The 25,349-nt window shown below is 47.5% G+C and overlaps 1 protein-coding gene and 2 long non-coding RNA genes across 8 annotated transcripts in view; 2 read left to right on the top strand and 1 right to left on the bottom strand.

Moving 5' to 3' along the window:
- The window catches only part of LOC142070093 (uncharacterized), a 270,503-nt gene that overhangs the window by 11,273 nt on the left and 233,881 nt on the right, over positions 1-25,349 (bottom strand). The gene's annotated exons all lie outside the window — the stretch shown is intronic.
- Positions 163-7,423, top strand: LOC142070094 (uncharacterized). 3 transcript variants are annotated; one of them, XR_012666026.1, is made up of 3 exons: positions 163-293; positions 1,190-1,462; positions 6,196-7,423. It is a non-coding gene; the product is annotated as an uncharacterized LOC142070094 (long non-coding RNA). The 3 variants fall into 3 exon arrangements; XR_012666027.1 differs by having other exon boundaries at positions 6,499-7,420; XR_012666025.1 differs by lacking the exon at positions 6,196-7,423 and having other exon boundaries at positions 1,190-6,137.
- Positions 9,740-25,349, top strand: part of FZR1 (fizzy and cell division cycle 20 related 1) — a 29,618-nt gene continuing 14,008 nt past the window's right edge. The window contains exons 1-6 of one of the 4 annotated variants that reach the window (XM_048831064.2): positions 9,740-9,838; positions 19,746-19,888; positions 23,512-23,637; positions 23,950-24,013; positions 24,294-24,421; positions 25,013-25,095. In XM_048831064.2, coding sequence (XP_048687021.1) covers positions 19,820-19,888; positions 23,512-23,637; positions 23,950-24,013; positions 24,294-24,421; positions 25,013-25,095 — 470 coding nt within the window. In that variant the 5' untranslated portion in view covers positions 9,740-9,838; positions 19,746-19,819. Of the gene's footprint in view, positions 9,843-19,742; positions 19,889-23,511; positions 23,638-23,949; positions 24,014-24,293; positions 24,422-25,012; positions 25,096-25,349 lie in introns of all 4 variants that reach the window. The other 3 variants (XM_048831062.2, XM_048831063.2, XM_075123102.1) reach the window with 3 other exon arrangements.

Here is a 25,349-nt window from a genome sequence, read left to right as displayed (position 1 = left end):
GCATGCTAGTAATCCTGACAGCCATGGCAGTTGCCTGCAATATCCTTGGGGAGATCTCACTGTACTGAGTATATGTACCATGGATGGCCAGAGACAGTACGCAATTTCATGGGGAAGGGTGACCACAGCCTTCCAGGAACTAAGAACAGTGAGTGTGGTGGAGGGTTGATTAGACAAATTCATTCAAGTTGTAACACCTCCAGAGAGGCTGCATGGACTGATCCAAACTGGATTCTCCAGAGACGAACAGACAAAGAAAGGACTTTTGGCCTGAGTTTAAACTGACTGTGTTGGTGAGTATCTGAGTGTTTGTTGTGAGGACAGTGCGACTGTGTGCTGCGCGGTGGGCGCTGTCCGAGGTTCTCTGCTCGGTGACCCTGTCCGGTTCCCTCCATCTGACCCTTTGATTGAGGGGAAGAGCGAGAGACCCCAGCCCCAGCCGTTGCTGCTGAGGATGCCATCATCACTGTCACCTAGGAGGGGTCCTATAACACGTGGGTGTAATCCCCCACCACCCCAAACCGCCCACCCCGCAGCCGTGCCCATCTTGTCGGGCACTCTCAGGAGAGGAATAATCGGTGACACTGGGCGTGGCACTAGGTAACTCGAGGGGGTGGAAGACCACGAGTGTCGAGGAAGCCCCCCGCTCTAGGCCACCAGGTAACTCAGGAGGGTGGAAGACCACGAGTGTCGAGGAAGCCCCCCCGCTCTGGGCCCAGGCTAGCCTGAACACTTCTCCCTCCTGAAGGCTGCTGTGTCATACCTTCTGTTTGCTTTTGTTTTGTTGCATAGTTTTGCTTTATCCTCTTTGGTGATTCTTTGTAAGTGTTACACAAATAAAATTCTTTTCTGCCTTAAAAAAAAAAAATTCTTTCCTAAAAAAAAAAAAAAAGACTGTGTGCTGCGTGCTTGATTGGTTGTTTGAAAAGGGCGGGCACTGGGTGTGCTTTGTTCCAGGTGAGCCTTAAGTGGGCCTGACTGCATAAAAAGCCAGTCAGTTGCAAACCAGCTGAGAAGCGAACAAAAGGAGTTTGCCTGGGGAGAGCCCACTGAGGCTTACATCTTGCCAGATTCTCTGGGTAATTATTACAACTCCTGAGGAAGCTTGTAGAAGGAAGGTAATATGGATGGGGGGTGTTGAGCTGTTGTGACATGCACTGGATGTGCTATGTTTGTCTTTCTTCCACAGGACAGATGCGACTTTGTCTGTACAAAGTGCAAGCTGGTCTCCATACTGGAAGAGAAGGTTCAAGGTCTGGAGCAACAGGTATCGACCCTGCGTTGCATAAGAGAAACTGAAGATTTCCTGGACGGATGTCAGGATAGGCTTCTACGGGCACAAGGTTCTGAAGATTCAGAGCAGGCTGCACATCGGGGACAGAAGGATGGTGAAGAAATTTGGCAGCATGTGACCTCCAGAAGAAGAAGGGGGAACGTCCATGTACCAGCAACGCAGATACAGGTAAGTAACCGTTTTCATGTTCTCTCCACAGGTACTAATGCGGAGAGTGGACCAGATGATATGTCTGAGGGAAGGGAGCAGAAGGAGACTCTGCTGATTGGAAGGCATGAGATGCACTGTCCTAAGGTTGGGAGTTCCACGACCACCGCTCCCAAGAGAAGGTGGTGGTGGTCGGGGACTCTCTCCTCAGGGGGACTGAGTCATCTATCTGCCGCCCCGATCGGGAAAACCAAGAAGTCTGCTGCTTGCCAGGAGCTAAGATTCACGATGTGACGGAGAGACTGCCGAGGCTCATCAAGCCCTCGGATCGCTACCCCTTCCTGCTTCTTCACGTGGGCACCAATGATACTGCCAAGAATGACCTTGAGCGGATCACTGTGGACTACGTGGCTCTGGGAAGAAGGATAAAGGAGTTTCAGGTGCAAGTGGTGTTCTCGTCCATCCTCTCCATGGAAGGAAAAGGCCTGGGTAGAGACTGTCGAATCGTGGAAGCCAACGAATGGCTATGCAGGTGGTGTTGGAGAGAAGGCTTTGGATTCTTTGACCATGGGATGGTGTTCCAAGAAGGAGTGCTAGGCAGAGACGGGCTCCACCTAACGAAGAGAGGGAAGAGCATCTTCTCAAGCAGGCTGGCTAATCTAGTGAGGAGGGCTTTAAACTAGGTTCACCAGGGGAAGGAGACCAAAGCCCTGAGGTAAGTGGGGAAGTGGGATACCGGGAGGAGGCACGAGCAGGAGCACGTGGGGGGGGGGGCTCCTGCCTCATACTGAGAAAGAGGGGCGATCAGCAGGTTACCTCAAGTGCCTATATACAAATGCAAGAAGCCTGGGAAACAAGCAGGGAGAACTGGAAGTCCTGGCACAGTCAAGGAATTATGATGTGATTGGAATAACAGAGACTTGGTGGGATAACTCGCATGTCTGGAGTACTGTCATGGATGGATATAACCTGTTCAGGAAGGGCAGAAAAGGTGGGGGAGTTGCACTGTATGTAAGAGAGCAGTATGACTGCTCAGAGCTCCGGTATGAAACTGCAGAAAAACCTGAGAGTCTCTGGATTAAGTTTAGAAGTGTGAGCAACAAGGGTGATGTCGTGGTGGGAGTCTACTATAGACCACCAGACCAGGGGGATGAGGTGGACGAGGCTTTCTTCCGGCAACTCGCAGAAGTTACTAGATCGCAGGCCCTGGTTCTCATGGGAGACTTCAATCACCCTGATATCTGCTGGGAGAGCAATACAGCGGTGCACAGACAATGCAGCAAGGTTTTGGAAAATGTAGGGGACAATTTCCTGGTGCAAGTGCTGGAGGAACCAACTAGGGGCAGAGCTCTTCTTGACCTGCTGCTCACAAACCGGGAAGAATTAGTAGGGGAAGCAAAAGTGGATGGGAACCTGGGAGGCATTGACCATGAGATGGTCGAGTTCAGGATTCTAACACAAGGAAGAAAGGAGAGCAGCTGAATACAGACCCTGGACTTCAGAAAAGCAGACTTTGACTCCCTCAGGGCAGGATCCCCTGGGAGAATAACATGAGGGGGAAAGGAGTCCAGGAGAGCTGGCTGTATTTTAAAGAATCCTTATTGAGGTTACAGGGACAAAACATCCCGATGTGTAGAAAGAATAGTAAATATGGCAGGCGACCAGCTTTGCTTAACAGTGAAATCCTTGCTGCTCTTAAATACAAAAAAGAAGCTTACAAGAAGTGGAAGATTGGACAAATGACCAGGGATGAGTATAAAAATATTGCTCGGGCTTGCAGGAGTAAAATCAGGAAGGCCAAATCACACCTGGAGTTGCAGCTAGCAAGAGATGTTAAGAGTAACAAGAAGGGTTTCTTCAGGTATGTTAGCAACAAGAAGAAAGTCAAGGAAAGTGTGGGCCCCTTACTGAATGAGGGAGGCAACCTAGTGACAGAGGATGTGGAAAAAGCTAATGTACTCAATGCTTTTTTTGCCTCTGTCTTCGTGAACAAGGTCAGCTCCCAGACTACTGCACTGGGCAGCACAGCATGGGGAGGAGGTGACCTCTATGGAGAAAGAAGTGGTTCGGGACTATTTAGAAAAGCTGAACGAGCACAAGTCCATGGGGCTGGATGCGCAGCATCCGAGAGTGCTAAAGGAGTTGGCGGATGTGATTGCAGAGCCATTGGCCATTATCTTTGAAAACTCATGGCGATTGGGGGAGGTCCCAGATGACTGGAAAAAGGCTAATGTAGTGCCCATCTTTACAAAAGGGAAGAAGGAGGATCCGGGGAACTACAGGCCAGTCAGCCTCACCTCAGTCCCTGGAAAAATCATGCAGCAGGTCCTCAAGGAATCAATTCTGAAGCACTTAGAGGAGAGGAAAGTGATCAGGAACAGTCAGCGTGGATTCACCAAGGGCAAGTCATGCCTGACTAATCTAATTGCCTTCTATGACGAGATAACTGGCTCTGTGGATGAAGGGAAAGCAGTGGACGTGTTCCTTGACTTTAGCAAAGCTTTTGACATGGTCTCCCACAGTATTCTTGCCAGCAAGTTAAAGAAGTATGGGCTGGATGAATGGACTATAAGGTGGATAGAAAGCTGGCTAGATTGTCGGAGCCATTGATCACTACCCATTGAGCCATTGATCACTACCCATTGAGCCCATGTCTATTTGGCAGCCGGTATCAAGTGGAGTGCCCCAGGGGTCGGTCCTGGGGCCGGTTTTTTTCAATATCTTCATAAATGATCTGGAGGATGGTGTGGATTGCACCCTCAGCAAGTTTGCAGATGACACTAAACTGGGAGGAGTGGTAGATATGCTGGAGGGTAGGGATAGGATACAGAGGGACCTAGACAAATTGGAGGATTGGGCCAAAAGAAATCTGATGAGGTTCAACAAGGACAAGTGCAGAGTCCTGCACTTAGGATGGAAGAATCCCATGCACTGCTACAGACTAGGGACCGAATGGCTCGGCAGCAGTTCTGCAGAAAAGGATCTAGGGGTTACAGTGGATGAGAAGCTGGATATGAGTCAACAGTGTGCCCTTGTTGCCAAGAAGGCCAATGGCATTTTGGGCTGTATAAGTAGGGGCATTGCCAGCAGATCGAGGGACGTGATCGTTCCCCTCTATTCGACATTGGTGAGGCCTCATCTGGATTACTGTGTCCAGTTTTGGGCCCCACAGTACAAGAAGGATGTGGAAAAATTGGAGAGAGTCCAGCGGAAGGCAACAAAAATGATTAGGGGACTGGAACACATGACTTATGAGGAGAGGCTGAGGGAACTGGGGATGTTTAGTCTTCAGAAGAGAAGAATGAGGGGGGATTTGATAGCTGCTTTTAACTACCTGAAAGGGGGTTCCAAAGAGGATGGCTCTAGACTATTCTCAGTGACAGCAGATGACACAACAAGGAGTAATGGTCTCAAGTTGCAGTGGGAGAGATTTAGGTTGGATATTAGGGGGAAAACTTTTTCACTAGGAGGGTGGTGAAAGACTGCAATGCATTACCTAGGGAAGTGGTGGAATCTCCTTCCCTAGAAGTTTTTAAGGTCAGGCTTGACAAAGCCGTGGCTGGGATGATTTAGTCGGGGATCAGTCCTGCTTTGAGCAGGGGCTTGGACTAGATACCTCCTGAGGTCCTTTCCAACTCTGATATTCTATGATTCTATGACTCAGGACCTTCTGAGCATGGGGGGCCCCAATCCTTCCCGGAAAGAGTTGGAAGGACTTGGTGATGTCTGGGAAACTTATTAGCAGGTTTGGGGTTCTTCTATTGTTTTAATATGTTTTCTTTGTAATGCTTTCACCTTAAGACTAAATGTGCTTGCTTAGAAAGGGCTGAGTAGACCTTAGAACCGTGGGCAATTACAACTGTTCACAGACTCTGAGGAGAAAGCAAAGTGCAGACTGCCTGCTTAAGCAGTGTGGCTTGCTGGGGAACTCACAGTGTATGCAGGGAACTGTGCAGCCTGGAAAAACCCAGGTCAGGAGAGAGAGGCAGTTTTCTGCCCAAGAGAGATGATGGCTGACAAGCCAGGAGCCTAGAGTGGGTGCCCTTACTGGACCATGGATCGGGAATACAAGTGCAGTTGCCCTGAACTGTGACGATCCCATTAAATCAGCGGGTCTGTTCTGAACTTCATGGGTCTACTTGTATGCTTAAAGTTAATAACAAGAGTCTTGACAGGATTGGGGCTTCAGCTACCTGTCTTGAATATTTCTGTTTTACTTCACAGCTGCAGAACCAGCATCTGGATAAACTGTGAAATGCTAAAAACTGGTCATTGACTGAATCTTGATTAATGTGTTTAATTTGCAGCACAGCCTGAGAGAATTGTGAAGGATACTATGTAAAAGAGAACATGGCCCAATACCATGTTTTTCATTATTATTAGTTTGGACGATGAACTTTTCCCCCCCAGCCAATTCTGAATTCTAACAAATGAACAAAATCCAGTGTCTTGGAAGCGCGTATTACGGGATGACCAGAAGAGCAAGTTCCAGTTCCAATTTTTTCCCCAGCGCAAAGTATAATATAATGCAGTGCCCATGGACATAGTATCCTTCCCAAGTGCCTCAGGGTATGTTGTAAACTACACATACTTTTATCATGGCTTTCATCTTCCAGGGGGTTTACAAAGGTTAAAGCAAAACAGTCAATGTTTTAAAAATGTGAATAAAAGTAGTTTCTGGTCTCATCCCTCCCAACGTGTGGGGTTTTGACATATTTTCCTCCCCCCTCTGCTTCATGTTTTTCTCTCCCCAGCTGCTTTGCGAAAACCCCACGCAAATAAAAGGAGAATCTGACAAAGGCCCCAATTCTGCACTCGGATCCCCAATGTGCTTATGCAGAACCCTGCTCATTTCAGCAGGACTTCTCCCACGTTTGAGAATGTCTGTCCGGTGCACCTGAGGCTCCTGCCCAATCAGTGGAAGTCGGGGCTTCCCTTACCACCTACTCCTTCAAGGGACTGGGCTGGGCCAGGCAAAGAGGAGGAAGGAAGGGCTGTCTGATTTTTTGATCTCCAGTCGTGCCCTTGCTGCTAAGCTCATTCACCTTTGTTTTCAGCTGGCTTCAGGGTGCCTAGGCAGCCAAATGGGCCCTGCAGTGCTGCCCAGGATAGAGGAAGATGAGAACACACTGCAACTCGAACTTGGATCCTGATTTCCCTCCACCCCATCAACCAGAACTCAGATAGTGATCCCTCTCCTGACCTGAACACAGAATGCACACCCTAAATCTCCTCCTGATCTGCACCAAGAATTCAGATACTAATTCCCCTTTGGCCTGCACCCAGAACTTGGATTTTGATTCCTCCCAGCCTGCTTGCAGATCCTCCCCTGAAACGTACATGCAGAACCCAGATCCAAATTACCTCCCACCTCATGACCTGCACAGAACTCAGACCCTAATCCCCTCTCCGAATTTGGATACCAACCCTCCCCGCTTCTCTCTCTAATGCACCCAGAATCTGAGAAAGAGTATGGTTGAGTGTGATAGCATCAGATCATGCAGCTATATGTATTAGGGACTGGACAGCTTGGTGGTTCTAAGTCACATGAATTATTTTAAATGAACATAGTTTTCTCTGATTTGTTAATCAGCAAGGCTGAGGCATTGGCTGGCTTTTGGGTCTTGAGTAGGGATTTGAATTTGAGTAACTGCTAGAGATTGGGTGTCAGTCCTTTATTAAATATGGAAAACATATTGGTTCCGTTTATTGATCAGAGCCATAAGCACTCAAGCAAAACCAAAATGATTTCCAACGCATCTTCTGTAGTCAGTGTTATATGGCAGAGACTATTGGCCAACAACAGCTACTCTGCTATAAAAGAATGTAGGTGTTACAGATATATATTGTTTGTGCATATAAAATATTTCACCTCTTTTCACCCACATACATTTACCAAACCCAGGCAGAGCCATCTTGACACAACAGGCACTGGCTATTTTGATCCTGAATTTCATCACCTGGCTCACAGCTGGGGACTGTGAGGAATCCTGGCTGAGCTCAGCCCTGGTATTGGTATTGTGCACTGACTCCTGCTGGAAGAGGCTGATACTTGAGGAGCTGAGAGCTTCCACTACAGTCACTACTCTTCTACCCCCCCTTTTAGCACCCACTGCTGGCAATGTCTGCAAACCAGGGCCGTGAGTTCCCACACAGGTAGCACTTTTACCGCATTCCCTATGTGGCCTCCTGCAGAAAAAGGATAATGGTCCAGTAGCTGTCCCTCACTGCCTTCATGCCAACTCCATCCCCATACAGTGCCTCTTGATGGGGGAGGCAGAGACAAGTAATTGTGAGCTTCTCTAGCTGCCACCCTGTTCTGGGATTGGATCAGCAGCCTCTGCTGGCTACAGAATGTATGACAGAAAGCTAAACCCAAATTCCTGAGCTGCAGGTTATTCCAGGTATGACTGGGAACATCATGGGAAAGCAACTAATAATCTCTTAAATTCACTATAAAATTGCCAGTGTTGGCAGTCCTGCAATTTTTACAGGATTCTGAGCTGGCAGGAAAACTTGCTTTGACACCAGAAGCCAAAACCATGCCAATATGAACTTTCAGGGCACACGGAATGAAGAGATATGCACCGTCCCTTTCATTTTAGATCATTAGATAGGCATTCACCATAAGATACTTAAAGAGAGACTGAGGTTTTCAGTGTTGCAGCATCATGGATGTCATGTAGCTGTGACTGTAGGGACTTTTTGCTACAGTGCACTGAGCACTAACATGGGGTTTACCACAGATTGCATACAGCCGAAGAAGGTGACAGCATCTTGCAGAATTGCCAACCCCAAGCATTCAAAAATCACGAGTCGCCTCCCAACCCATCATGAGATGGGCTCAAAATTAATGAGATTTTAATAATAAATATTGGGTTCTTGTTATTTGTTTTCAGGTTTCCGAGTCTTTAAGGTTCACGCAGGTCACGTTTCCCCACTTTTTCTCTGTAACCCTGAGCACTATACTAAAACAAAACAAACAGCTGAGATTTTCATGTAATCATGTGACTGCAGAAGCAGGCCATGTAAGAAACAAACCAAATATCGGTGAGTTGCAATAAAAATCATAAGAGCGGATACCACTGCGTCGACCGTGCAAAGCTAGATTTTCCGGTGCCTCCCTGCACAGAGACATCCGGTACGGTTACATGCCATGGCTGGGTGGCAGAGTAACCGTTACCCCCGGCTTCTGCAGGGAGCCGTGCACCCACCAGTGCCAGCCACTGTGAAAGGCCAGTTGACAACGGCGGGGAGGGAGACTGGGTGGTAGAATACAACCCCGGCTCTCAGACCTGTACTGTGTCCACACGAGGCCTGGCTCCGCTTTTAGAAATTGGGCCCAGCCAGCAACACGACCAGAGGACACCACCGGCGATACTCGTGGCTGCCCCGTGGGCACTATGGCAACAGCGCCCTGGAGATGATGACGAAATTGTGTCATAGCTCTCAATTGTGACACCCCCCATCCCTGCCAGGCCCCAAACCCAGTCATGGGCCCAGACCCCCCTGCCAGCCCCTCAAATCCACCCACCCCCAGCCCCACAACCCCCCATCAGCCGCCCAAACCCACCTCCAGCCCCCTGAATCCACAACTCCCTGCCAGTCCCCCAAACCCACCTCCAGCCCCCTGAACCCACAATTCCTCACCAGCCCCCAAACCCACCCCCAGCCCCCTGACCCCCCCCACCAGGGCCCCAAACCCACCCCCAGCCCCCTGACCCCCCCCCACCAGGGCCCCAAACCCACCCCCAGCCCCCTGACCCCCCCCACTAGGGCCCCAAACCCACCCCCAGCCCCCTGACCCCCCCCCACCAGGGCCCCAAACCCACCCCCAGCCCCCTGACCCCCCCACCAGGGCCCCAAACCCACCCCCAGCCCCCTGAACCCCTCCACCAGGACCCCCCGCCCCCTGACCCCCCCCACCAGGGCCCCAAACCCACCCCCCGCCCCCTGACCCCCCCCAGCAGGACCCCAACCCCCCCAGCCCCACGACCCCCCCCCCAACGGTCCCCCAAACCCACATCCGACCCCGTAATCTCCGCCAGCCCCCTGAACCCGCCAGGCCGCCCGAAACCTCCCCTCCGCCTGTCCCCGGGCGGAAAGACTTTCCATGGCGGCCCTGCCCCTGCCCCTGCCTCTGCCCCTGCCTCCGCCTCCGCCGGGCGCCGCGAGGCCTCAAGTGGTTGCTCGGGGCAACGAGCGTCTCGCCTCCTTCCTGTATTGATTCGAACGGGCCGAGGGGGAGGAGGCTCCCGTGATGCACCGCGCGGGGAGGGGGCGGAGCCGCGGGGAGCGCAGGGGCCGGGCAGGGGCGGCCGCCATATTGGGGAGCGCTGAGGGCTGAGGCCGGCGGAGAGTGACAGGAGGAGGCGGAGCAGGAGCCGGGCTGGCTGGGTGGGTAGGTGGGGGGCTGCGTGCGGCCGTCTCGGGGGGAGGCCTCTCTCTCGGGGTGGGGGGCTCGGCTTGAGGGGCCCAGGCCTGGGGGGGCGGAGGGGCCGGGGCCCCCTTACCACGGGGGCGAGGGGCCCAGGCCTGGGGGGGGCGGGGGCCCCCTTACCACGGGGGCGAGGGGTCCAGGCCTGGGGGGGGGCGGGGCTCCCTTACCACGGGGGCGAGGGGCCCAGGCCTGGGGGGGGGCGGGGCTCCCTTACCACGGGGGCGAGGGGCCCAGGCCTGGGGGGGGGCGGGGCCCCCTTACCACGGGGGCGAGGGGCCCAGGCCTGGGGGGGGCGGGGCTCCCTTACCACGGGGGCGAGGGGCCCAGGCCTGGGGGGGGCGGGGGCCCCCTTACCACGGGGGCGAGGGGCCCAGGCCTGGGGAGGGGCGGGGGCCCCCTTACCACGGGGGCGAGGGGCCCAGGCCTGGGGGGGGGCGGGGGCCCCCTTACCACGGGGGCGAGGGGCCCAGGCCTGGGGGGGGGCGGGGGCCCCCTTACCACAGGGGCGAGGGGCCCAGGCCTGGGGGGGGGCGGGGGCCCCCTTACCACGGGGGTGAGGGGCCCAGGCCTGGGGGGGGGCGGGGGCCCCCTTACCACGGGGGCGAGGGGCCCAGGCCTGGGGGGGGGCGGAGGGCGCAGGGCTCTGGTCTGTGTGCTGCGCGGTGGGGTTAGATCCAGGTTAGCCCCTCTCCCCAATTACATCACGGGTCAGCCTGCGGGAGCGAAGGGGTCAATTGCGCCAGTGCCCTGAGCTCAGGGGACCCCAGGAATGTCTGGAAGGGAGGTGAAATGGCTGGAGTCGGGCCCCAGCAAGCCGGGGGCCTAGCAAGCCCTCCCCTCGAGCTGGCTCTGGAGACAGTTTGGCTGGCAGATGTGCGCAGGGCCTCCTTATTCAGGTTGGCGAAACACAGATCTGCTCCAGCAGAGATAATGCAGTGCCTTGTAGTACAGGGGTTCTCAGCCTGGGGGTCGGGATCGCTCAGGGGGTCATTACATGGGGTGTCCTGAGCTGTCAACCTCCACCCCAAGCCCTGCTTTGCCTCCAGCATTTCTAATAGTGTTAAACATATATTAAAAAGTGTTTTTAATTTATAAGGGGGGGTTGCACTCAGAGGCTTGCTATGTTAAAAGGGTCACCAGTACAAAAATTTAAGAACCACTGCTCTAGTACTTTGGGGATGATTTATTTAAGAATTAAAATTTACAGAAGTAGTTCTCATCGCCTTAAGGTAGGGCTGTCAAGCGATTAAAAAAATTAATTGCATTTAATCATGTTGTTAATCGAATACTATTTTAAAAAATATTTTTGGGTGTTTTCTACATTTTCAAATATATTGATTTCAATTACAACACAGAATACAAAGTGTACAGTGTTCACTTTATATTTTTTATTACAAATATTTGTGCTGTAAAAAACAAAAAATAGTATTTTTCAATTCACTTCATACAAGTACTGTAATGCAATCTCTTTATCATGAAAGTTGAATTTACAAATGTAGAATTATGTACAAAAAACCTCCATTCAAAAATAAAACAATGTAAAACTTTAGCGTCTACAAGTCCACTCAGTCCTACTTCTTGTTCAGCCAGTCACTCAGGCCTGGTCTACGCTTGGGGGGGAGGAATCGATCTAAGATGCGTCGACTTCAGCTACGCTATTCTTGTAGCTGAAGTTGCGTATCTTAGATTGACTTAGAATCACTTACTTTGCGTCCTCGCGGCGCGGGATCGACGGCCACCGCTCCCCCGTCGACTCCGCTTCTGCCTCTCGCCATGGTGGAGTTCCGGAGTTGACAGCAGAGCTATCAGGGATCTATTTATTGTGTCTACACTAGATGCGATAAATCGATCCCTGATAGATCGATCACTACCCGCCAATCCGGCAGGTAGTGTAGATGTGGCCTCAGACAAACAAGTTTGTTTACGTTTGCAGGACATAATGCAGCCCACTTCTTGAAAGTGAGAACAGGCATTCACATGGCACTGTTGTAGCCAGCATTGCAAGATAATTACATGCCATATGTGCTAAAGATTCATATATCCCTTCATCTTCTGCCACCATTCCAGAGGACATGCGTCCATGAGGGGAGAGGGATAGCTCAGTGGTTTGAGCATGGGCCTGCTAAACCCAGGGTTGTGAGTTCAATCCTTGAGAAGCCCGTATAGGATCTGGGGCAAAAAAAATTGGGGATTGGTCCTGCTTTGAGCAAGGGGTTGGACTAGATGACCTCCTGAGGTCCCTTCCAACCCTGATGTTCTGTGGTTCTATGCTGATGATGGGTTCTGCTCAATAACGATTCAAAGCAGTGCAGACTGATGCATGTTCACTTTCATCATCTTGAGTCTGATGCCACCAGCAGAAGGTTGATTTTCTTTTTTGGTGGTTTGGGTTCTGTAGTTTTTGCATCAGAGTGTTGCTCTTTTAAGACTTCTGAAAGCATGCTCCACATCTCATCCCTCTCAGATTTTGGAAGGCACTTCAGATTCTTAGACCTTGGGTCAGTGCTGTAGCTATCTTTAGAAATCTCACATTGGTATCTTCTTTGCGTTTTGTCAAATCAGTGTGAAAATGTTCTTAAAACGAACAACATGTGCTGGGTCATCATCCGAGACTGCTATAACATGAAATATATGGCAGAATGTAGGTAAAACAGAGCAGGAGACATACTATTCTCCCCCAAGGAGCTCAGTCACAATTTAATTAACACTTTTTTTTTTTTTAAACAAATGTCATCAGCATGGAAGCATGTCCTGTGGAATGGAGGCCGAAGCATGAAGAGGCATATGAATGTTTAGCATATCTGGCACATAAATACCTTGAAATACCGGCTACAAAAGTGCTGGTATTTGAATGCTGTTATGTAACAAAAAAAAATCTACATTTGTAAGTTGCACTTTCACAATAAAGAAATTGCACTACAGTGCTCGTATAAGGTAAATATACTATTTCATTTGTTTATCATTTTTACAGTGCAATATTATAAAAATAATGAGCACTGTACATGTTGTATTCTGTGTTGTAATTTAAATCAATATATTTGAAAAACATCCAAAATATTTAATACATTTCAGTTGGTGTTATATTGTTTAACAGTGAGATTAAAACTGCAATTAATCACAATTAATTTTTTTGAGTTAATCGCATGAGTTAACTGCAATTAACTGACAGCCCTACTTTAAGGTAATCAACAAGACTTTTGGTTATAACGGTGCATGATGTATCTGAACATTTTCTTTAACTGCTTATTTCTTATACGCATCAACTGCTTGAGAACGTGTTTTTTGGCAAGTGGTTTAGTGTCACTGGTAGTCAAACCGAGTTTAAGAAGGGGCTGACTTTGACTAGTGTGTCAGCACTATTTTCAAACACGGATCCTTCTGTATTGAGCCTGGGAGCCAAAAATCGCTCTCGTGCATTTTCAGCATCCTTTGTGAAATGAATTTGTCCAGGTGCTAGTGTGACAAGTGTCCCCGTTATGAAAAATATCAACACATTTGGCACTGGCTGTCAGTTTAGTTGGCCATCTCAGCAGAAAGACCAAGACTATACTGGGCTATCGGGGACTGAATTTGCTCCTTAGACCTAGAGATGGGGCAGTGTGAGGGGAAACTTGTGCTACTGCTGCCTGTACTGTGTCAATTCTACACACAAATAGAGGATTCTGCTCTCCAAGAATATCAAGCCAGCACCATTCAATAACACAAAACTATTTCGTTTTTTGTAGGGGGGTTGTCAAAGTGGATAGGCTCAAAATTTAATCTCACTTAAAAACAGCTGTTAAAAATTGTCACACTGGAATATCTGTCTCCACAACAAGGGCAGCTCACTTAGGGTGTGTCTTCACTAGCAATGTTAAAGCGCTGCTGTGCCGCTGTAGTTGTGGCACCAGCGCTGGGAGAGAGGTCTCCCAGCGCTGTAAAAACCCACCCCCACGGGGTGTTTTTTCACACCCCTGAGCAAGAAAGTTGCAGCGCAGTAAAGTGGCAGTGTAGACCAGGCCTTAGTGTGTGGATTTGCTTGACTGCATGCATGTGTCTTCTGCTGTTCTTATTTCTACGCTAATCAGTCCTTATGAACAATGGGTATGATCTTGAAACGTACTACAAGAATCCAGACAGATCCTTGAGCAGAAGTGTGGTGCATCCATGTTCCTAAGGAAATGAAGCGTGGTATAGGTACATCTAAACCAAAACAAAGTTCACAGACTTCTATTTTGAGGCTTCCCTACCCAGCCAATGTACCTCAACCTGACTTGGAAAGCGTCTCTGTTAGAAGCAAAGAGGGTAATTCAGTTTCTGTGGCCTCTTCAATCCTTGGTTTCATTGCCAAAACTGCTAACAATGGTGGTAATTGTGATGGTGGTTTTCGTGAGGTGAACACTTGTCAGCTGGGGACTAGAGCCAAATTCAGTTCCCATAAACCACTGGACAGCCATCGAAAGGCAACAACACAGTGTCATTAGCCCCTAGGCTGTATATAAACAAGCAACCTAGAGGCAAAAGTCTCTATAGCTTTTCCAGACCTGAAGAAGAGCTCTGTGTAAGCTTGATAGTCTCTGCTGGTGAAAGAGGCAAGCTATTACAACACCCACCTGGCCTCTAGACCTTATTGTCAGTCTCCTTACTAACCATTCCCCCTTTCATTTGTTTTAAGATTAGACTGTCTTCTTTTAAGGAGATGGTGCACGTGTTCTGTAATTCATGGGTCTAGAAATCCTAAACTCAGCTTCTTTTCTTCTACAGTGGAGGGAGAGTCTTTTCCTTTGGAATAGTCATTAAAACAAAATGAAACCTCTTTGATGGTTTTGGAGGAATTTGAAACAGCCCCAATCTTGACATTTTATTGCTTAAATGAATTTTATTTGATTTGTAGCTCCCTGAAGGCACCGTGCTCACTTTCCTGGGGAGAAGTGCTGAGTCTTGTTGAAATAGTGTTTTTGGTGCTAGCACAGTGCTTCATGCTTAAGAGTTCATCACTAATAGTAATTCCCATGCTGATAAGTTTCTCATATTTAAAAAATGTGTTTTATGTACAAATAGAATTTTGTGAAGTTGTGGATTGGGGCTGCTGCATATATATATAAATGCTATGATTTATTATTTTTCTTTATGGCTGGGCCTGGATTGTATTCTAAGTAGTTAAAACATCAGGTGTGTTGATCTGTGTTTTGTTGTTTTTAATGGTTTGCTTTTCAGCAAAATTCTGAAAGTATTACAGACTTAGTGCATTTTACAACTTTGGTTTAGATTTGCAGGTGTCTGGTAAGACTCAATTACAATACAGCAGATCTGTTTTTGTAGGTTGGCACTATTAACAGTTCCATGTCTTTTTTTCTCATGAGGCATTAGAAAACAATAAGTACAAAATATAATTGTCTGAGTAAAAACTCTTATAGCGCCTTCATGGAGCTCATCTTTTTACAGTATATGCTTGTGAGTATTTGGGATAACCACTATTAGACACATGGGGCTTGTACATAAGACTGCTTGGCTCCTACCCTGAGCCAAGATCACCTGCTAGTCCCATCTGGGCTGGAGGCAGGAGAGGACAGGACTTTCTCAGCCCCAGCAACTCCTTGCAGGGGAAATGTCAGATCCATCCCCAGAAACCTCCACCAGCTGCAGGAAGCTCAGCATCCTCCCATTTCCTGTCCCCATCACTCCTCAGCTGTGGGGAGGGGGGAAAGGGGTGACTGTACGGGGAGCTGCTCCCCTTTCCACCCAACCCATGTGCGTCCAGACTTCCCATACCCAGACACCCCTGCCAAGCCTCACCCGGTATATCCAGAACTCCCCTAGCCCTCTACACCTGAACCCCAGCCAATGAACTTCAACCCCTGCATCTGGAGCCCCCCTGTACCCAGGCTCCCCTTCCTCTGGACTCCCACCCCTGCACCCAGACCACCTCCCACTCCCTGCACTCAAACTACGACCCTGATGCCCCATCCCCTTACCACCCTGAGCCCCCACATACAGACCCCCATGCCACTGACCCCCAACTAGCTGCACTCAGACCCCACACCCCACCAAGCCCCTCTCCCTCAGCACCCAGATACCCCCGCTGAGAACCCCATACCCAGAGCCCTCAGCTGAGCCCCAGCCACCTTCACCTGGAAGCCCCTGTGGAGTCACATTGCATCTGGAACCCGCACCCAGCCCAATGAGCCTCTGTGCATCCAGAGCCTCCTACACCTGGACCTCTCACACTTGGATCCTGCCTGATTTGAGTCTGTCTGCCCCACACCTGGTGTGTCTGGTGCAAAGGGGCAGGGCTCCAGGGTGTTTCTGGGGTAGGCCCAGGCCTTGTGCTGTGTCGGGGTTGGGTGCAGCCTCACCGCTGAGTCTCTGTCCTGCGGGTGGAGGGGCTGCAGGGAGATCTCTCACTTTTGTGCAGCCAATGGCTTGTGCTCCCCACTGTCATGCTGGAGCCTCTGCATTTATTTACTGACAAATAAAACTTGTAGAATTTTAAAATATTGTGTGCAGAATTTTTAGTTTTTTGGCGCAGAATTCCCTCAGGAGTAAATCTTTAGCAATGTTGACATTGGGTATCAAACACAGGTTTCTCCACCGCCTCAGCCACAGTTGACTCTTGACCCTGATCACACCAGCAGGGCAAGAGTCGAACATTTGGCTTTAACAAACCCTGCCTATCCATTTCATTCATATAGAAGTTGGCGGTGATCCTTTTAAAATGGGTACTAAACTGTTTATGTAGGTCCAAACACAGGTTATATTTATGTTATTCTTGACAGTAGGAATACCAAAGCCAGTGGAATTCATAAACTGCACAAGCAATCTACCTCTATTTATTGTTCTCTTTGTAATTAAAAAAAAATTCTAGTCCATTAAATGCACACACCTAATGTTATGGTTTTGGTTTCAAGCACACACAAGCTGGAAAGTTAGATAGCTGTTTGAGCACCATTAGCACTTTTTGCCCTGATGCTTCTGTGCAATATTTTCTCTTCTCCCTTCCTTGTAAAATGTGTTAAAGCTACTCTTTTTGTTATTTAAGCGTATCATAAAATACACAAGATGTGAAGTGTGGCTGAGGTACTGGTTTTTCACAGCCTTAATTTTGTGAACTTCTTCACTGAGTCCCAGGTCTTGCAAACTTAAGTTTACTTTTTGTATTTAACTTGTTATACAACTGACAAATCTTGTGTGTAACAGTGATTTGGATTAAAATCTTGAACAGTTTTAATACCATGATTAAAAGTAGATGGAGTGTTCTTATGCTGGATTACTTTAGTTTTATTGCTACGTATACAGATGATGGTCTCCTACTAAGTAGTGTGAAAAGTGAATATTTTTCTGGAAATCCTTGTTTTGATACTAGAGTGACTGCCATGGAATCGTTCAAACATACCAAGCCAAAAGGAAGCTTAAAGGGACAACGTCAACATAAAGCTTTGAGAAGTGCAGCTTTTTTAACTATCTTTGTTACAAGTAACACTGAAGATTATTGTAAAGGAAAGATGAGTGAAACATCCATTTTTACAGACTTTATGCAGAAGAGACACACTCAGTGCTGTCAGATGCAGGCAGTCAGGCTTCCTCTGTTTCTGCTTCTGTACAAAAAAACTGACATGGGAGAAGTATTTTATTGGAAAATGTAATGGTAAAATTGGGCAGTGGAAGGAACTCAAGGCAGATATGGTACCTGGAACAGCTCTGAATGATTTTTAAAGTGATTAGATTTCGAGTAGGCAGTGTCCTAGAATGTAGGTTATAGTCGTTACAGAAGAATTCTTTTGAAATACGTCTAGAAACAGCTATCCTAGTAAAATGTGGTACTTCAGTAGCAGTAAGACATTGGGGGTTTATTTTTTTAAAGCTTTCGGAAGTCGTTAGTGACTCTTAATTTTGCAAAAAGTATGGCCTCTTCCAAAGTTTTGTGAAGTCAATTGGAGTCTTTCCACTGACTTCAGAGGGTTTTGAATCAGGTCCTGATGGCCGTACTTTCAAGAGTTCAGCCCCAAGTTGCTGCCACTGAGAACAATGTACCTTTTTTACTTGGTTTTATTAAAATAAAAATTCCTTTAATTTCTGGAAGGTTAAAAAGAAATCCACAAACTTCTTATTGTTACTGAAAGTAGCAACACATTTTACTTGGATAATGTTTTCTAGCCTTAATTTCCGGGATCACACAACCTTGAAATGAAAGATTATGATAATTACGGTAATGTTATGAATCTAATGCAATGCTTTATGTGTGCAGAGCGTTACAATAAATGCTGAGTGTTGAGTGAACTCAAAAATCTGGCTATATGTTTCAAGGTTTTGGTGTGTTCTGTTAGGCAAACTGACTTTTATTTTAGAAGTAAATGATGTGTATCCATGATCAAAAATATCTTCCCTTGAATAGCTTTTGTTTGTATGTGTTACAGGTTGAGCACTGTAAATTGGGACATAGCTGATTTCAACAGCAGTGATTGGTTTAAAGTTTAAATTAACCGTATTGATACAGATGCATGAGGAAACATGGGTTTATGTTTTCAGACCATTCTCATTTATGTTAAATTCACTTGACACCAAACTAGCAGTGTTTTTTTGGCCTATTTTAAGCAAAGGATAGTAAGTGTGTTAACATTCCCAAATGAAAACCTTCATCTTTCAGTGATTAACTGAAATCATGTTTTCTGCAAAACTTCAACATCTCCTTCTGTATTGAGATTGGTCAGTGTATATCGTGTGCAAACAAGATTTCCAGTTTTTGCTTTGGTCAGGATTTAACCTAAAATATGAGACCCTGTATGTTCCCAACAAACTGCTATTGCCATTTTCTGTATATTGTAGCCACAGAGTCCTAAAATGCATCCTTTATTCACTGGTCCATTTAGGAAGCAACATTAGTGTGACAATGCAGTAGATGAGAAAAATTTGTCTGATGTCTTTAGTTGTCCTTTCTCATGCCTGAAAGAAAGGGGAGTTCCGTTTAAAAACAGATGATAAAGTGTGATCTTGTAATCTAATGGTATAAATTCTGTAGGTAGCTGAAAAGCTATAAGACTGTGAGAATAGAACTTGAAAGTTAATGCTATTTTTCAGTGTAAGGCAGGCTAATATGTCTGATTTTGTATGACACATTTGATAAAATCTTACCAACCAAATGTTAATGAATATCTGTTGTGAAATCACATTGTCCCGGATCTTATGACTGAAAGATAGTCAGGGCATGGCTATTCTACTGCTGCTACAGCTGTAGCACGTAGTGTGGATACTTCCTCATTGACAGATGAGGTTTTTCCATCAGTGTAGTTTAATCCATTTCTCTGAGAGGTGGTAGCTAGATTGACTGAGAAGTTATTCCACTGACCTAGTTGTGTCTATACTGGGAATAAGGTCAACCTAATTGCGGTTTTCAGGGTGTGAAATTTTTCACAGCACTGAGCAACATAGCTAGGTAGATCTAATTTTAAGCATAAACCAGGTCCCAGTGAAGACTGGGACCAACCGTCCGCCCAGAATTGTAGAGGCAAGTGGTATCGGCAACCATGAGGGTAATAGTGTGGTGTAATGTTCCTAACCAGCTAGTGCGCTGATTCTGTGCTGTGCTTTGCCTATTGAAATTCTGAATACTGTGCGACTGAGAGGCAAAATGGTCTTGTGTCTAAAGCACAAGATTTGGAGTTGGAACTTCTAGCTTCCATTTGTGATCCTGTTACTCACTTAGCGTCTCTGTGCTTCCCTTCACAGATTGTGGCAGAAACTTGGTGTACTTCTCATGTTGGTTGGGTGTAAAGTGCTTTGAGCGTCTCCCGTGGGCAGTGGTATAGAAATTAAATTTGGTGGTGGCAGTGGGTTTGTACATGGGGCTGTGCACCATTTCTTGACTTTCTTTCTGTTTTGTTGCAGCAGACTGATTCCTGTCTAGACTTCATGAACAGAAGGTCCTGCGACCGTTAGACTCCCCAGCCCCCACCCTTTCCAACATGGACCAGGATTATGAGAGACGTCTCCTGCGCCAGATCAACATCCAGAATGAAAACACAATGCCTTGTGTAAGTCAGCACATTTACACTGTGCTTAATGATTCTCCTAGTGACTTACGCAGTTGCCCCTGCCCCTCCCAGCATCCCCCAACAAAGACCAGACTTTATTCTGTGAGCTGTAATATGCTTTCTCGACTGTCTTTCAGACAGGCTCTCTAGCTTCCTCTATGAGCTACTTAATAGCATGGAGGCCTTTAATTAGAAACTAAACCAAACCTTGGACTGAAATGCTCTACTGTCGGAGTTTTTGAATTATCCTGGGAAACAATTGCTCCAACAATTTCATAACTTGGCCAGTTTTGTCAGCTAAAATGTGTTAAATCTCTATATGTATGTAATACTCAGAAGCCTAAGGGGGTTATAATATCTTTATTATTCAGTACTTGACATCAGGAAACTACATAATCTCATTAGGTACTACGGGAATATAGACAGTTGAATTTTTTTAAACAAGCAAATCTTCTGAATGCTGGGGGTATACGATAGGTGGACTTTAGATGCATGCAGATCTTCCAGCTTTTCTGTGGTGTTATATGTCATAAGAACATAAGAATGGCCATACTTGGTCAGACCAATGGTCCCTCTAGCCCAGTATCCTGTCTTCTGGTGCTGGCTAAGGCCAGATGCTTCAGAGGGAATACTCTGAACAGGGCAATTATCGAGTGATCCAACCCCAGTCATCCAGTCCCAGTATCTGGCAGTCAGGGGTTTAAGGCCATGTAGAACATAGGGTTGCATCCCTGACCATCTTGGCTAATAGCCATCGATGGACCTATCTTCCATTAACGTATCTAATTGAACCCAGTTATAGTTTTGGGCTTCACAACATCTCATGGCAATGACTTCCATAGGTTAACTGTGTGTTATGTGAAGTAATTCTCTCTCTTTTAAATCTGCTGCCTATTAATTTTTGTTGAGCGACCCCTAGTTCTTGAGTTATGTCAAAGGGTAGATAATGTTTCCTTATTCACTTTCTCCACACCATTCATGATTATATAGACCTCTATCCTATCCCTCTTTAGTCATCTCTTTTCTAAGATGAGCAGTCCCAGTCTTTCCTCCATATGGAAGCAGATCCTTGTCCTTAATTATTTTTATTGCTCTTCTCTGTATGTTTTCCAGTTGTAATCTATCTTTAAGATAGGCCAACCAGAGCTACACTCAGTATTCAAGGTGTGGGCGTACCATGGATTTATATAGTGGCATTATATTATCCTTTCCTTAATGATTCCTAACATTCTGTTTGCTTTCTTAACTACCACTGCAAATTGAGCAGGTGTTTTCAGAGAACTATCAGTGATTACTCCAAGATCTTTCTTGAATGGTAACAGCTAATTTAGACCCCATCATTTTGTATGTATAGTTGGGATTATGTTTTCCAGTGTTCATTACTTCTCATTTATCAACACAACACCTGTGCTGAGAGAATTGTCCTCCAGCTAGCCCAGGGGCGGGCAAACTTTTTGGCCTGAGGGCCACATTGGGTTTCTGAAATTGTATGGAGGGCAGGTTGGGGGAGGCTGTGCCTCCCCAAACAGTCAGGCATTGCCTGGCCCTAACCCCCTATCTGACCCCCTGACCTGCTTCTTGCTCCCTGATGCCCCCCCCCCCCGGGACCCCTACCCCATCCACCCCTCCCTGTGCCCTGACCGCCCCCGGACCGACTGCCCCCTGCCACCTCATCCAACCCCTCCTCTCATTCCTGACTGCCCCCGGAACCCCTGCCCCGGAATGTGCCCCCGCTGCCCCATCCAACCCCCCCCCCTCCCCATCCTTCCTGATTGCCCCCCTGGGATCCCTGTCCCCATTCAACATCCCTGTTCCCCGCCTTCTGACCGCCCCAACCTCTATCTACACCCTTGACCACCACCCCGAAGTCCCTTGCCCTCTATCCATCTCTGCCCCCTTACTGTGCTGCCTGGAGCACCGGTGGCTGGCTGCGCTACAGCCATGCCGCCCAGAGCACCAGAATAGGCAGCCTGCCGCCCGGCTGGAGCCAGCCACACCACTGCGTGGCACAGAGCACGGGGTCAGGCTGCAACTCTGCAGCTGCGCTGCCTGGCAAGAGCACGCAGCCCTGCCGCCCAGAGCATTGCACCAGAGGCGCAGTGAGCTGAGGCTGCAGGGGAGGAGGAACAGCAGGGGAGGGGCCGGGGGCTACCCTCCCAGGCCAGGAGCTCGGGGGCCGGGCAGGACGTTCCCACGGGCTACACGTGGTCTGCGGGGCATAGTTTGCCCACCTCTGAGCTAGCCCCTAGTATTTTAAGGTCCTTCTATGCTGTGAAAGGGCCCCAAATTGCACCCTCTGTCTGTACTTGGATAGGCCTTCAAATCGTTACAAGCCTGTGACACGGTCTAATCCATGTCATCCACTTATTTTGGTATTTCACTGTTCTTGCTTTCTTTGCCTTGGGTAAGGTGTGTAAATATTCTTAAGACCGTGATCTCTGATCTTCATATTTTACTGAGTCTTGGAACAACGAGTCCTCAGCTGACATGATGCACGTAAATGGCTTTTAACTGAAGTAAAACTCCCTCAGGAGGATTCGTATATTGGTACCGGTGCATATCTGCTACGAACTCCATAATATCTTTTGTCATTACTAAGATCTTAAAATACACACTTAGCTGTAGTTCTGCCAGATTCTACTTGATGTAATTGATTTAGGTTCAGTGCTGAATTTAAATGACTATGCTGAATGCACATTGAAAGGATACTGCTGGGTTACACATGATATCTCTAGTAAAACCAAGAAATATAAAGGAGGTCCCTTTACGTACCCCCTACAAGAACATTAGCATTATGGAGAAAACAAACAAATGTTAGAAAACTAGGAAGTAGTGTTAAGGGGACATTTTCCCACACAACACGGCAGCCGTGACTTTACTTCCATAGGAATGCCAAGAGGACCTGGAAGCATTGCTGTACTTATCTGACCTTAATAAAACCTGCTGTCTTCAATGTGCACACACCCACTCCAAACTCCTGTTCGTACGCTGCAGCAGGCCCTTGGCATACTTATGGCAGCAGCATGGCAATGGCAGAGATCACGCTAGCCAAAAAGCTTAGGGAGGAGCAAGATACTGGGATCTCCCTGCGGGACTCTCAGGGATCAACGCGCTCCTGTTCTGGAAGGACAGAAAGAAGACCAGGCTGAGTGCCTGCAACCTTAACTAGAACATGTTTTGTGTGTGAGATATTCTTATAAGGTACCGTACACTGTATGTTTACGTGAGGCTTGAATTGCTAATATTTGGGTCTTTCAGACCAACAGGGGAAGGGATTCCAGTCATACCTATACCTCATAGTGCCCTGCCTCCAGCTGCCCAGATTTCAAACCTCGGGACCCTTGGCAAGAGCATACCAGCTGATCTCCACTATTGAGAGGGCGCATGTGGAGAGAGAGGTTCTTTAAGTGCTCCTGTTAGCACTTGTCAGTGGGAATTGTGCCTGTGTAAGGAGTGCTTACTAGAGTTTTAAGGTGACAAACCATGTGTTCTGTCATTCCAGGTTTATTTGGCCCTAATGAAAGCAGATTTCTGGAGTCTGTCTTTCAGAGCCCACTGTGATCCAACATTTTTTCTGTCTGGTTCTTGCAGTGTTTCTCCATATGTAACTTTTTAAACTTCAGGTAGTTGAGATGAGACGAACGCTGACACCTTCCAACTCTCCAATGTCCTCCCCCAGTAAACATGGAGACCGTTTCATTCCCTCAAGAGCTGGGGCCAACTGGAGCATTAACTTCCACAGAATAAATGTGAGTATTACCCCCGTGTTACACAGCACAAGGTATTTTTCTTATCAGGAAGGGGGAGTTTGCACGGAGTTAAAGAAGTTTGTTTGGCAGGAAAACTACTTCAGAGGACTAGTAGAGCATTGCCTTCCCCTTCTGCTCTCCGTCTCTTTTGCTGCTTCAGTATTTGATGCCTCAGCATCACAATTATTGTTGCAGATTTTTCAAGATGGCAGTGCTTTTCCCATTACTGTGGGGAGGGGGGGAAGAAAAGTAAATTTTGTGAGATCTTTGCAGTGACTGGAGTGTTTGTAAGCATATATTTTCCCCCCCTAGGAAAACGAAAAGTCACCAAGTCAAAACAGAAAAGCAAAGGATGCTACCTCAGACAATGGCAAAGGTAGATGTGTTTTGTACCACTTGTTCCTTTGTGTCTAGCTTTTGATTCAACACTGAATTCAAATATAGCATGGGCAGCAGCAGTGCAAGCATCTCGCTTGCTGCTCTAGCTATTGGGCCACAGCCCTGACCTGGAGGCACCATCACAGGGAATATGATAACTTGGTCTTCACAGCCCATTCAGATGAGTTGACGTACCCACCTGCAAGACCACTGCATACCCTGGTTGAGAACCACTAGCGTAGGACTCTGCTCAAGAGCTCGTTTGTATGTTCGTACAGATGGCCTTGCTTACTCAGCCTTGCTAAAGAATGAACTGCTGGGAGCAGGGATTGAGAAAGTGCAGGACCCTCAGACAGAAGACAGGAGACTGCAGCCATCCACACCAGAGAAGAAGAGTCTCTTCACGGTAAGTTTGGCTAACAATTCATTGTTCTGCATTGCTTATGCAAGAGGAGTTGGGCATTCCTCAAATATGCTAGTAGGTGCATAGTGTAGTAGCTTTATTAAGAAGTCTAGCCAAGGTTTAAAGTGGGTCATCAATAGTATGGAATGGCTAGGGTGGGTTGTATTAGTAACAAAATCCAGTGGACACTGTTCAGTGACTCCACAGATAGCATGAGGAAGTGCTGCTTGCTGCAGAAATCCTTCTTTCCTGAGTTATGACAGAGGCTTTGAAAGACTGTTTTGGAAAAAATGTGGGCAACTTAACACATGGTCTTGATGTGCTCCCTAAATGAAGGAGAGGTTTTGAGATTCAACAGAAGTTAGTTTCTCAGTATTGCTGTAGAGCAAGATTTAAAGGAATCTTTAAGGGAAGGGACTGAAGAGGGTAGAAAGTAAAACACAGTGGGCCACCACAGTGCAGGGTTTTGGAGGGACCTCTGACTAGGTAATGTATGTTTAATTAATTACATTGTAGGTGATCTTGTAAACCTCTGGCACGTCAGGACCTGTACTGTGTGGGGTTTTTGTATCCAATGCTTTCTTCTTTGTGCAGTACTCCCTCAGCACCAAACGCTCTAGTCCAGATGATGGCAATGAGGTCTCCCCGTATTCCCTGTCACCTGTCAGCAACAAAAGGTAATGCTACCTATGGGTGGGGGAAAAAATGAGGGCTGGGGTTCTTAAGGCGCTCTCTGACTAATGTCATAATTGGTTGCTGTACAGCTATGGGATTTCAGGAGGGGAAGTAGGCAGCAGGAGTTGTCCGACACCTAAGGAGCAAGGATCTTGTCTCTGTGCAGCCAGCCTTAGAAATGCAGTAGATTCCACTTGTTAGCAACCTCTTGGTTCCCAGCAACTGCTATTATTATCCAGAGGCTGCCGGTAAGCGA

The sequence above is a fragment of the Caretta caretta genome, chromosome 25 (genome assembly GCF_965140235.1).
Source record: "Caretta caretta isolate rCarCar2 chromosome 25, rCarCar1.hap1, whole genome shotgun sequence".
In the NCBI taxonomy this organism is placed as follows: domain Eukaryota; kingdom Metazoa; phylum Chordata; order Testudines; family Cheloniidae; genus Caretta; species Caretta caretta.
The sequence above is the reverse complement of the archived record's forward strand: the minus strand, read 5'-3'. Positions and strand labels throughout refer to the sequence as shown.